Genomic DNA, 13,099 nt, shown 5'->3' with positions numbered 1-13,099 from the left:
GTAGAGAATGACTTTTAACAACAATAATCATTATCTTTCGCGATATGGTTTTGTGTGATGGAAGTGAAGCTAAGCGAAAGACGAGACCTTCTTCCTTTCATCAAACTCCTTCCAAAACCAACCTTCCCATCTCAGAGTTCTTCTGTCCTTTCCTTTCACAATAATTTTAGAGGCTTTGCTCAGGTACAATCTATGTTGGTTTCTTTTCTTCTTTTTTCCCATTTTTTTTCCTTGCTGACGAATTGTAGTGGCAACTTGGTTCATACTTCAGTCTTTATTGAATACTTGTTTAAAACAAGCTACGTATTTTGTGATGTCAGAAATGGAGGTTTCGGATTCAGGAGATCTCAAAGGCTGAACAGCCCACCAAGCACTACTTGGTTCATGTTATCAAAGAGTAATGCTTAAGATTAAAAATTTCATTTTGTTTACTTGTCGCAAAACCATTTTGGCATTTGAAATATGGCCTTCACGGAGTCTCATTTGGGTTTCTGGCCGTGCGTTTGATACTTGCCCAGTTTGTGATCTGATCAGAATGAATACTTTCTGTTTGGGGGTTTTACAGTTATGGATCTTGCTGACTATTAACGAAATAGGTAGATCATTTCAGAATTTAGAATGCATGCCACACTTGTCTTGTGAATTTATTTGGAAGGACCAGCTGCAATTTCGAAACTTTATCAGATAACTCTTAATTTTGAAGTGGTCATTGTTTTGTTGGTTATATGCATATATCTCGAATGTAAATAACATGTGCTTATACGATTTGAGATACTTTTTAATAAATGAATTGAAAATTTTAGAAAGTTTGGGATTTGTTTTTTTTTTATGGAGAAAGAATGTTGAAATTTTGGGGCAAACTATCTAATATGTTGGAAGTTGGACGGTTTAATGAAGTCTGCAATTTTGATAAAGTCAAGAAATGAAAAGCAATTGCAAACGTTTGAACTAATATAGCTCCGGTTGGGATGATAACAGTTTCACTTTCCTAAATGTGATTGGCAGGGGTGAAACTTTGACTTCGATTTCAAAGCAGTACGGGGTTTCAATACATGCAATTGCCGCTGCTAATAAGAGTATAAAGGATGTTGATATTCTTTTCGGAGGCCAGCACCTTAACATTCCTTCTGCCACACGAGACACACCAGTGGTGAGAAAGACTACATGATCATTATAAAGCTCTCATGACTGACTGTTTATTATTGTGATTGCAATATAACTTTATTCTATGAAATAGATGCTCTGAGTGAGTTAGGCACATTCTGTCCTTGATTTGCCTGATACCTAAGTCCGATACAAAAGAATCTTTACCTGACTGAAGCACCTACCTAACCCTTCCTCTCCTTCCCATCTCCCTCCGAAAAAGGAATCGTGCAAACTTCTGGGACATTGAGCTACTAACTCACGATAGGTTTCTTCTAAATACAAATTTTCTTATGAATTTCCAAGATAGCAATTATTATGCGCTTTAGGTATAGGCGATTATAAACTTTAATATGAATTTGATCTACTTTTGAGTAATCTAATTAAAGATGTGATTTGAGGACAACAGTTTCAGTTCCAAATATATATAACTTTGAGTTGTTCCATTCTGAACCTGTTTAGAGCGCACGCCTCAAGAAGATGCTTGATCTTCATGAGCTCTTCATGAGCTATTATCTTTTCTAATAAAATCAGCATGAAGTTCTACCAAAATGGGTAATGTGTATTTGTACAAATATAGAACCAAAATATGTACAATGTTTGGTATATAATTTTCGATCACAATTGATATTCAGCAGTGAATCTCAGCTGCGGTGTTGTTAATGACAGATGCCTATGAAGTTGGACCTGAGAATGAGGAATACAAAATGGAAAAATTTAGCTCTTAAAGACTGAATATTGAGGCAGTTTTCTTTACACACTCCCCAAAGGGGAGCCTTAACACAACTCTTGACATAGCTATTTAATGATGGTCAGTATACATGGATTGGAAAGCTCCTGAGAAGCTGAGGAGATAATACACTAGATGTCAATTGTTGATTCATAAAACCTTCTTTACCTTGGTAGTAGAGATTCCAAATAGTTTTGATTTTTGACTTTGTTGGCTTCTGAAGCTGGAGTCCTCTTTGTTCTGATCAGGTTCGGACTGTGATAATTTGGTTACGGGGCCTCAAACTACGAGAAAATCATTTAGGATCTTTGAATATCTTGGATGGACTTCTAGAGCAGAGGAGTTTCAATGTGCTATCCTCTCATTATTTACCACATGTAAGTATGTCTTCTAAAATTTTGCAGCCTCAATTCGATAGTTCAATCTTTCTATGTTCAATAGGTTTATACTGTTATCATCCATAAGTTAATGACGTTTGTCTAAACATTACTGGTGACCTCAACATGCTTGTGCATTTCATTCTCAGGCTAAAACCACTGGTTATTTTCTAGTTCTGGTTCCTCTTGTAGCATTTTGCATTAGACTCATACTGGATGCCTTTCACACTAGAGTTGCTGGAGAGTTGAAAGATGAAGTTGCAAGTGAATCAGAGTGCCAGCATCATAGGTGCAGAAGCATGCGGTGGAAATCTGTGCTCAGTGACATAGAAGAAATAGATTCAGTGGATGCCGAGTTAAGTCCACATTCCAACGTAAGCAGTTAATTTAAGTTCTGAATGATACTTTGGCTTCATTGACTAAATTATGGTCTGAGTGTAATGGTGCTCATATAGAGCCCTCCAAAACTTTTTGCTGAGTTAGTACCACTATTTTGTTGGGTTATATAGATTTCATCTTTTGATTATAATTTGTTCACCAGATTAATGAGATTTGAAAAAAAGAAAAAGAAAAGAAGGTTCCTGCTGGATTTTGTAGACTATTATTTGCCTGTCAGGCGTAGACCAGCCAAGATTAACTTGTTAGTCAAATATATTGAACATGATGTTTCTAACACATCTATGATCAATAGTTCGGTTGATATGCTATATTGAGCGTGAAGCTTTTATTGCCTTTCTAGGTGCAGAGCTTGAGAATCTTATAAGCATTTTTGCAGTTTCACTGGTTGTGGCGTTCACAATCTTCAATTCTTTTACACCTTTTCAGTACCAAAATGAAATTTAGGTGTTTTGTTAGACCGTACAAGTCAAATGAGACTCTCACATTGAAGCACCAAATATTGCATCGGTAGACAGAAATATATTAGTTTCTTTTTTTTATAAGTAAGAAATTCCGTTGATCAAAACTAGGCAAAGCTCATGTACACAGGAAGTATATTATATTAGTTTCTTATAGTGCTGGTTTGTTTGGAAACATTTTGCAGAACCATTCAGAGGCTCAATCTCAAGTTTCTTTCGAAGAGATGTCACATGCTTACAACAAGCTCGAACAGGATTACCAGAAATTTCTATCAGATTGTGGAATGAAGGAATCAGGTCACTGGCGTGGAGGTTCTCCTGAATAAAACCATTCAGCCGCATCAATTATCAGTCATTACAAATAAGGCAATTGCGTAACTTTTAGATGTGATATAGAATATTTTTTTGGATAAGTAGATGTGGTATAGAATATAGGATTAGATTTCAAATGCATTTTACTTTTTAGTCTCAAAGTAGTTTTACTTGCAACTTTCTGTATGTATATCAGTATATGTGCCACTAAGTGGTGTGAATAAGGTACCGAAAAATCAATCAATATACTATAATTTTCGATGCGTTAAGCCTTGGCTCAAATGAAATCACATAATCGACTATTCCACTACACCATTACCACATAACAAATCAAAATTTTCCAGTCTATGATTATCAAATTACAATTCGTCCTGTAAAATCACATCATCCATTTTTATTTGTAAAACAATTATTGACACTGTCAGAAACCATGAGTTAAACTACATGCCCTCAACTGCCTTGCTTGACTCCCCCCCCTCTTCATCGAACACGGCGAGCTTTTTCTTCCTGTCCTATCCCAAGTGATTTCTGGGCTTTTTCAATGCCTTCTGGATCTGCAATGCAATGATTTTCATAAACTGTTGCAGCATACTTAAAATTAATAATATGGAATAAGAAAATGTCAAGGGCTTGATCACAAGACCTAATCCTTCAGACTTTCAATGAACTTGTGTGCAATCATGAGACCGAGATTAGCTCCCTTTTTAAAGGATAATAACCAAAATTTTGGTTTGGGTGTAACCTCAACAAATACTGAGCTTAAAAGTTTGATGAGATAAGGTACCTTGAGTGGACATTGAAGATCTCTGTACCAGTTCTTTTTACGTCTTGTTAGCTAATTCTTTTATTATATATTTATGTGTGTGTGTGTGAGAGAGAGAGAGAGAGAGAACCATCTACCTGAATTTATACTTCAGTCCTTCGAACAGATAAAGGAGTAGATGCCATTAAAAATAATTATATTACTTCCACAAGCATACTTGTTATGATGCAGAAATACCAAAAGTCCATAACTCTAGGTGCAGTGAAAGATAAAAGATTTGGCCAGAGGGTGGGGGAAACATAAATGGTAAATATTTGTAACTGAAAAGGAAAAATAATAATAAGAATCCTTCGAACTAAAAGGTTGAAAATGTTGTATTGTACAAGATAAATTAAACTATTTCCATCTTACTACTGAGAAATGCACATGGAAATCCACTTACCAAAGAACTGCGTGAAAATGCGCGTGAAGAAGCTCAAGTTGCGGGAGATATTATAGGCCATGGCAGGTGGAAGAGGTTTCACAACGGTGTCAATGCTGAATACCCGTTGAAGAAACTGTATAAACAAGAGTATTCATGTCAAACTGAAGTAAGACCATATTCAGGCACAAAACTATTTAAAGAAAGCAGATGCAAATGATGAGTAGAATATTTTCCATCACCAAGCAAAAAGAAATGTGTAAAGCTGCATACTTCAAGCAGCTAGCCCCTGAAAAGCTATAAAAGTATCAATTGATAGAAAAACATAACATAAAATGTTTAGACTACATAAGAAGTAATTGATATATATCCTATTGACATGCCTTTACTCATTAACTTGAATTAACCATCTAGAGTATCAAAAAAATATTCTGCCTGAAGAAACACAAAAGCGCATAATTTCTAAAATCAAATTGAACGCAGGAAAAACAACACATTTTATGCCTTCAGAACATGATAAGATCATGGCTTGACGGTGAACCTGGTCTAAATCTTTGCAGATGATAGACCCTTACAGTAATATACACTAACAAGCATTCTACCCTGTAAGTTTAAGATTTGTGCTGCCCTCTGGAAAGCACAAAATGGCCAGTTCCTAAAAGAAAAACCAGCAAAGCTCTAGGGATTAGCATTCGCATGAAAGGAGAAAGAAAAATAAAAACCAATCGGGATGAGTATCGGGAATTCAGAGTTATCCCCAATATTGATTGTTCATATTTAGCTGATATTTAAAAATAATGAACTATGAACTACATAGTCTGCAGAAGGGTCTCCTCATATGATAAAAAGATATCTACTTTCAGCAGCGGCAAGCAAGTAATCAATAGTCTATGAATTCGGTAACCAAAGATACCCATTTTCAAGCAAGTAATCAAGAACTCTCCCGATAGCGTAAGCAAAAAGATATAACATCCTTTGACGACCGCACGAAAGTACCCGAATTTATTAATAAATTCCAACAGAAAAGCAACTATCAAAGAGATACCTGATAATTACGCTGAAAGCTGTAGCGGAGCTGGGGGTCAATCTCGACAAGGGAATCATCATCTTCAAGGTCGTGGCGTTTGGACTTGTCGTTCTTTCTTCGAGGGACGTGCATCACCGGTTCGGCTCCAGGCTGCTTCGTGACTTTGAGCTTTGCGTCCCGAAACTCCTCGGCAGCCTCCTCTTCGCCCCTCCACGGTGCCGACGACATCAACTCCCTCTTCGCCCTCCCCATTATTGTATTGAAATTTACTATCACAGACTATCGATCACACGATTACTGTCTCCGATACAGAGAAAGTGAGAAGCCGCTCAAATTCTCACTTGTCTGCGGGTGAGAGAACCGATAAGGTTTCCAGTAGATACGTGGGCTTACATGCTCTGTTTGTGGGTCAGAGTTTTCGTGTAACTGTTTATGTTACAATACCCGATTGGCAGGTTAATCCTATTCCAGTCGGGCATAAACTCTTATTCCGCTTCTTGTTTTATTACCGCGATGTGAAACTGTATAGCGGCCACAACTTTGGTCGTAATATATCGCAAAACAAAATTTTACAACTTGGAAACAAATATTACGGCGCGAAGTGAAATTGTATAAATGCCATAACTTTGTCTTTCAATCTTTCCCGGAAAAAACATATGGTGATTGGCACTTGATCCTATCAAAATTTATAAAGAAAAATATTGATTTTTATGTAAATAATCGTTTAAAATATATTACATCGATTAAATAACTATAAATAAAGAATTATATTACTCAATAAAAATCATCGTCATGGAATAGCTTTGGTAAAACCCCGGTGAAAAAGGGACATGATCAAGACCTACACCTAGCCTTTTTGTTTCAATCTATCATTGTCGTTTGCGATTTTTTCGACTAAAATGATGATGATTTGGTAAATACCTTTCCACGACAGTCACAGACTAGTGGTTGTTTGTCGTAATCGATATACAATGGCAAACATAAAGACTTTAATAATTGTTCACATGAACGTCAAATATACTTTTCTCACAGTCACCGGGCAGTACTGGGCATGCATTTCATTTCTGTTCATAAAAACGACACCTTTTACAACATGCAACACTTTCTAAGGTGGACTTATTATCGGCAAAAGAACCGATTTTACAGGAATGACTGTACCATCTACCAAACTGCATGGGGGTGCTAAGGTGGACTTATTATCGGCAACATTTCCACAGAGAGAGATGAGCGATGCCCAGTAAAAAGCATTTTCACCCAAATTCGCTGTGTTTATGAAGATCTAGGATCACCCGCATTGGCAATGCTTATGGCCCAGTCGTAATTGGTCGAGGAAAGCAATAGACAATTTCTGTAAATCTCAATAATGCAGAACAACTCATCCAGTTGAGAAAATTAGTAACAACCGATAATACATACATACACATATTAAAGCGAAACTCCCAGATCCAACTCCCTCGAGTGATGTATCTATGAGCAAACAAGTATTATAGGAAAAAACAAAAGAGTTAAAATGGACAAATGATGAATGAAACCTCTACGGGCAAAAGGGTCTATCCAGGCGAGCCCTGTAACTTGGAATGTTGAAGTGCCTAATCCTTCCTTCTTGTTCCCTCAAGTACCCTTCACAAAGAAAAGCTTTAGAGAACTTGTCCTCCACCACTCTATCTACATCATGAACAAACACATCGGTCTCGCCCTCCTCTTTGTTCCTAGCCATCAACCCAGCCGTGTATATGGCACTCATCCTCCCCGGCGCATCATCATGATACCCGGTTGGCGCATCCACCATGATCAAGTCCCACTCTATGTCATAAATATCATTTGGGAATCCTTTGAGGGAAAGTTGGCACTTGGAGAATCTCGGATCACTCACAGCTTTGCATTCTTCGTGCATTCCAAGCTTCATGAGCTCGTCAGCCTGGTGAACCTTGGTGTCGTATACTACATGGTACGATTCTAATGTTGGTAAACGTTGTTGGATTTGCCCGATCCAGGACTCATCTTCTTCAAGGAAAACCGTGCGACCTCCGTGGTTGAGTCCGGTCCACATGAGGCTGTCATGGCCGAGGCCAAAGACTAAGAAGTTGCATGGTGATTTCTTTGCAAGGACTCGTGCCGATACCGAGATTTCCTTCAAGGTTTGCTGCGGGGTGATGTTGGTTGTTGCATAGTGGATGAGAGCGTTGGCTAGGGAAGTTGGGATCTTGCTGCAAGATGGTGTGAGGTGAGATGAGCATGCTGATGATGCTGTTGATTGTGGTTCTTGGGTGGGCTTTGTTGAGTTTGAGAGGCGGGTTTCTGCAATGGGTGGCTGGGAAGGTGAAAAGCTTGATGTTACTATCAAGAGGAGGAGGATGAGAAAGAAAAAACAGAGGAGGATGAGCTTGAGATTAACGGACAAATGAGTTTTGGACTTCATGGTTTTTTGATGGTCTCGAATTTCCTTCTGAGAGTGGGAAGAAAGAGGGAGAGAAGAGAGATGATATAATGGTGTTCTTGAAGTTATAGGTAGGTGGCACTATATGCCGAAAATTTAGTCTTAATTGGAGGTGGGGAAAGGAGAGCTTGAGGGAGAGGAGGAGACAGTGAATTGATTGTTTATCGGTTTGTTACTGGAGATCAGGAAATAGAAAGGTGGTTGAAAATACTGACTTAAAATCTAGCTTGGTGAAGAGGGCTACTGGATCCAATGCAAATGCTGCTATATACGAGTTTGTGATTGAAGACCAAAGATAGAGACACGAGGTCATGTGTGTGGGTGACTTGAAAGAGTAGCGAGGAGAGATGAAGGCAACCATGGTTTCTGGTTTTGTATTTTTCAGATTTAGTAAAAATGAAGCAAAGAAGTTAGCCTGATGTAGACATGAAAGCCAGACTAAGTAAGCATCGATACAAATAATTTGGTTGGTAGATCTGCATGTGAAGCCTTCAAAACAGTAGGATAATTTTTAAGGCCAGCTTTAGGGATAGGTTAGGTGAAACTTCATGTCTTGAAAGTGTTGGAAAGTTTTGGCATCCTTTAATTTTATTGGGGGTAATCCTACAGAGAACTGCTTGTTGATGCAAACGGGTCATCTGACTGCTGGATACCATTATATCTCCTTACTTACACATTGCAAAACCCATTCCCAATCACTCCATTCAAGCTTCTCACTAACACCGTTAGTGTCTGTAATCCCGTTAAGGTTGACAAGAAAATATCTGACAGTTGCAAGTTATCTATGGGATAAACCTAATTGAATTATTCTATTATCAAGTCAGGTAAATCACACTATCCACATTACATAAGATTTAATTTATAAAATTTAAATCTTAAAAATAATATTTTAAATTAAATTATATAATGTAAGCCGTGTGTGGTGTTTAGCAAGAACTTGTTAAATATTTTGATTCGTCCTGGCCGAAGATTGGTTCTGTTCAGCCCAGAGTGGGGAGATTGGGCTGGGTCGAGCGGACCCAATAGCACAATGCTGCACAACTTTTGGATTACCATATAGGAGCAAAATCCAATGTTGTTTGTACTGAGTTTCCACATAAAAGACTTTCTTGCCTTCCTCGCCTCCAGAGTCAGCGAGCGAGAGAGAGAGCATGAAGTTCGCAGTAAAGGCATGGAGCAACGGAAGGGCACGAGCAGGGGTGCTCCATCTGGGAAGCTGCCCGAGCCCAATAGAGACACCTTCTCTTCTGCTTTCTACACGTAAAGGGCTGCCCGTTTTCATTTCCCCTGACCTCCTTCCCTCTCTTCCTTCCCCTGACTCCCATCTACTCCAAGTTTGTCCCCTTCACTTGTAAGTATTTGCGAATCCTCCCCATTTTTATTCTTATTATTAGTTATATATTTATTTTTGTTGTTGTATGGTTTCGTTTCTAAATAGACAATACGTGTTTCCCTGCTTGGTTTGTGTTAGTGGACATATCAGATATAGGAAGTGCATTAAAGGTGTTTGTGAAATGGGTTGTTTAAGTTCTTGTCATTTGTTTGTCATTGTGCCTGCTTAGATATTGTGTTGAGTTATGGGGTCACGGCCTTTGTAGTCACGCGGTACTTCTTTTCCTTGCAAACAGATTTAAATTGAGCGAAGACTTCGTAAAAAAAATCTCAAGATAGAATAAATTTATTACCAAGGATAGTTTAGTTAGTCGTTGAGCAATCTGTATGACATTAATTTAATTCTGCAGCTTGGAAGGCCTTTCACCTAAAACCATTTCAAGTGTTGGAGGACTTCATAACATGCTTGGTCTGCATGACTATGGACTTGCGGCTGTAGCAAGGGACTCTATTAACTGCCTTCCTCACTGTGATAGCACTAACAAGTTAGGAGCATCCTTTGAGACTCCTTGTGGTCGTCTTTTGGTAATTGGCCCGTATAGTAACAGATTAACTTCAACCTGAAACATTTTTAGTCCATTTGTAAATACTTATATATATTTCTGCATGCCTTCAGATTAAACCTGTTGAATACATGGAAATGATCTCTTCCTTGGGGCCAAACCTATGGGCTACCTTGGCTGATGAAGTGCCTGCATGGGTATCTGACAAGAGAAACAAGACCTCAGTGGATCGAACTGTGAGATGGATGGATGAATGCATTGCATTAGGCCCAGTAATGCCCATTCGTTTTTGCCTTTCTGGTCTCCTTTTACATCGTAATTTGATACCCATATTTGAACATTATGAGTTACCGTAAAAAGATATTTCTGTGTTATTAATTCTTAGTCAAAAGACACTGTTTGAAATTTTAAATGAAACCTGATTAAGCGATATCATGTTGTTTTGAAATCTAGCAATTTGAGCAGGAGCTATGATGTGTGGGATAACCCATATCCCTCCCCATTTGGATAACTAACTTGGTTTATGATAAGTAAATCTGAATATAATTTGGGATCAACAAAATGTTATCAGCTGATTAAAACTTACGAGAGCAACTGGTAAATTGTGAGCTCAGCGGTGGCATGCTTTAGATCGATGCGATAGTTCCGTGTTATATACATTTGTTGATGATGAACATGTATTTATCCATAAAATGTAGGCAGGCGGAGCTGTTTTTGGAGCTGTTGTTGGAGGGTCTAGTATAGAAGAACGCAGACGATGTGCACAAGAGGTAGCTAGGAGAAATGTATCAGGTTTCTACATTTTCCAGTTTCTTAACTTATATGTGGAGATTCAAGCATTGCTTAGAATTACAGTTGATGATGTAAATTTATTTTCTCCAGTTCCTCAAAACATGTATTTTCATGTTAGCAGCTATATTCTTTTGTAGGCTGCAAATATGCTCATCCAAACATTTAGCATATATATTTTTTTATGTTGTTTTGTTGCACTTGAAATTGTTGTTTCTGAATCAAACAGAGCATATATCTTTATGTCAAGAGTAGGAAATAGAGATCATCTACTTTTCTTTGGATTATTTGATGGTAAAATTTTTTATTTTTCTATGCTCATTTTTAGAGGTGTTATGTGATTATTATAGGATATTGATCTTTGATTGGATTGTTACAGGAGATTGGCGTCACTTTTGAAATTATCTCTGGGGTTATCTTTTCTGTCTCAACTTGACCACTAGATACATCTTATGCAGGTTACTGGATTGGAGGCTTTGGGCTAGGAGAAAGCATGGATGAGCGCCCTGCTCTGCTGAATGCTGTTACTGTAAGACAGACAACTCTTTTTTTTTTTCAATTAGTAAACTGTAACACAATCAATTCTAGAAAGTCCCGCATACAAAATCGCTCAGCACTAATTTAAATCTTGTACATGTGTTTAAGTTAAGAGATTCGTTGTGGTTGTGACTAGTTACGTTTGTGCCAGGTTTAAAGTGATGGCCCATTTGGGTCATTTCATCTTTTATAGTTTGTCAAACTCAAGCCATGTTCCAGTCACCATTTAAATTCATTTAAAGTTCTTTTTGTATGTTGAAACTGATTATTTCCTCAAATGTTTCTGAAACTGAATGCTGCTGCCAATGCTCAGGATATTTTACCAGAGGAAAAGCCGCGTCTGATATGTGGCCTTGGACTTCCAGGTACCATGTTTAACATTATTGCTTCCTTTTTTTAATCGGGTTTTTCCATTTCTGAGGAGACACTTTAAACTTACTTCTATCATTATCACCCCAAAAAAAAAAAAAAAGTGAATCTCACATTAGCATGCATGTGAACTGAGGCTTCAGTGCTTGATCATTATGTTGGATGTTGACTCGGGTCCAGATTTGCCTAGTTGGTTCATGACTAATAATTAGGATAACTCTTCCAACACACATGTTTTCAATACCGAAATGTATCCTTGTTTATTTATGGAGAAATGATTGGTTCACAAAGAGATCTCACAAAATAAAACTCACAAACTAATGTGGTTCATTGTGGTGCATTAGATTGTAAAACTATTCTTATCATAATATAGATCTAACATACCACATTAGTTTGTAAACTTACTTTCATGAAATCTCTTTGTGAACCTAGTAGGGCTCTTACATATGTCATTGTGGATTCATAAATTTTCAGCAAATAAACTCTTTTATTAATCTCACAGAGGAGGTCTTGCAGGGTGTTGCTTCAGGCATTGATCTTTTTGACTCAGTGTATGTTTCTTCTCTATTTATCATCTTCTGAGCATCTCTATCTCGTGTTTATTTCAACAATATTTGAATTATTTACATTACTTTTTGCAGGTATATATATCACCTTACCCTTGGAGGCTTTGCACTTACCTTTCCGCTGGATGGAATTGATAAAAAGAAATCTGATTTTCAGCTGAGTGATATCGGAGTTGACCATACAAAGATTAATTTAAGGGCTACAGTATACAGGTAAGTGATAAGATCCCCTTTTCAACATAACAACTTAAATATTTCAAGTTTTGTTGTGGGCTAAAGTTGTGATCGATCTTTATTGTTTTGTTCTTGTTCAGGAAAGATGCTTCACCACTAGTCAAAAGCTGTAGCTGCTATACATGCCAGAACCATACAAAAGCATACATAAATCACCTGCTCAATGTTCATGAAATGCTGGCTCAGATTCTGCTTGAAATGTACAATATCTTATTGTTCTTAATCACCATGATAAACGTTAGTATTGTTATGATAACATTGATAATTCTATTCTTGACGTTGCAGACATAATACTCACCATTATCTGGGCTTCTTCCGCACAATACGAGAAGCAGTTAAAGCAGGAAAATTTGAGCAGTTTCGGCGACAGTTCCTCGAGAGTAGGCGTGACTGTCTTTCCGTGGCTGCTGCCAATGCATAATTTACACGAGCACTAGCTCAATTAAGTTATTTATGGCCTGTTTGGCTGTCGAAATTTTAAAAACCTTTGGAATGATTGATTATCGAGAATTTAATCTAAAAAAAAAAAATTAAAACTCCTGAAAGTCGTCATTATTATTGCTCGAATAAACAAGATGCAAGTCCAAATGCAAGGGAGACGAACAGATTGTAGCCTGAAATATCTAGACCATTGAAGATATA

At 37.6% G+C, this 13,099-nt stretch overlaps 4 protein-coding genes across 4 annotated transcripts; 2 read left to right on the top strand and 2 right to left on the bottom strand.

Annotated features, from left to right (window-relative positions):
* The first annotated feature begins 17 nt into the window (after nucleotides 1-17).
* On the top strand, nucleotides 18-3,974 carry LOC109012352. Its single transcript, XM_018993937.2, has 6 exons — nucleotides 18-183; nucleotides 321-397; nucleotides 1,006-1,150; nucleotides 2,122-2,250; nucleotides 2,400-2,624; nucleotides 3,293-3,974. Exons 1-6 carry the CDS (start codon nucleotides 58-60, stop codon nucleotides 3,431-3,433), a joined length of 843 nt encoding a protein of 280 aa, XP_018849482.1. The 5' UTR covers nucleotides 18-57; the 3' UTR covers nucleotides 3,434-3,974.
* On the bottom strand, nucleotides 3,666-6,031 carry LOC109012353. Its single transcript, XM_018993939.2, has 3 exons — nucleotides 5,649-6,031; nucleotides 4,625-4,739; nucleotides 3,666-3,973 (listed from the first exon to the last, which is right to left on the bottom strand). Exons 1-3 carry the CDS (start codon nucleotides 5,880-5,882, stop codon nucleotides 3,900-3,902), a joined length of 423 nt encoding a protein of 140 aa, XP_018849484.1. The 5' UTR covers nucleotides 5,883-6,031; the 3' UTR covers nucleotides 3,666-3,899.
* Nucleotides 6,032-6,648: 617 nt separating this feature from the next.
* Nucleotides 6,649-8,432, bottom strand: LOC109012350 (glucuronoxylan 4-O-methyltransferase 1-like). Its single transcript, XM_018993934.2, has one exon. The coding sequence runs from the start codon at nucleotides 8,047-8,049 to the stop codon at nucleotides 7,165-7,167; it is 885 nt and encodes a 294-aa protein (XP_018849479.1). The 5' UTR covers nucleotides 8,050-8,432; the 3' UTR covers nucleotides 6,649-7,164.
* Nucleotides 8,433-9,137: 705 nt separating this feature from the next.
* On the top strand, nucleotides 9,138-13,072 carry LOC109012349 (queuine tRNA-ribosyltransferase accessory subunit 2-like). The gene is made up of 10 exons (XM_018993933.2): nucleotides 9,138-9,418; nucleotides 9,810-9,984; nucleotides 10,076-10,234; nucleotides 10,661-10,754; nucleotides 11,210-11,280; nucleotides 11,602-11,653; nucleotides 12,160-12,208; nucleotides 12,299-12,436; nucleotides 12,538-12,657; nucleotides 12,743-13,072. The coding sequence occupies exons 1-10, from the start codon at nucleotides 9,219-9,221 to the stop codon at nucleotides 12,876-12,878; spliced, it is 1,194 nt and encodes a 397-aa protein (XP_018849478.1). The 5' UTR covers nucleotides 9,138-9,218; the 3' UTR covers nucleotides 12,879-13,072.
* The last annotated feature ends 27 nt before the right edge of the window (nucleotides 13,073-13,099 follow it).

The sequence above is a fragment of the Juglans regia genome, chromosome 1, assembly GCF_001411555.2.
Source record: "Juglans regia cultivar Chandler chromosome 1, Walnut 2.0, whole genome shotgun sequence".
NCBI lineage: Eukaryota > Viridiplantae > Streptophyta > Magnoliopsida > Fagales > Juglandaceae > Juglans > Juglans regia.
This window is presented reverse-complemented; position numbering and strand designations above follow the sequence as displayed.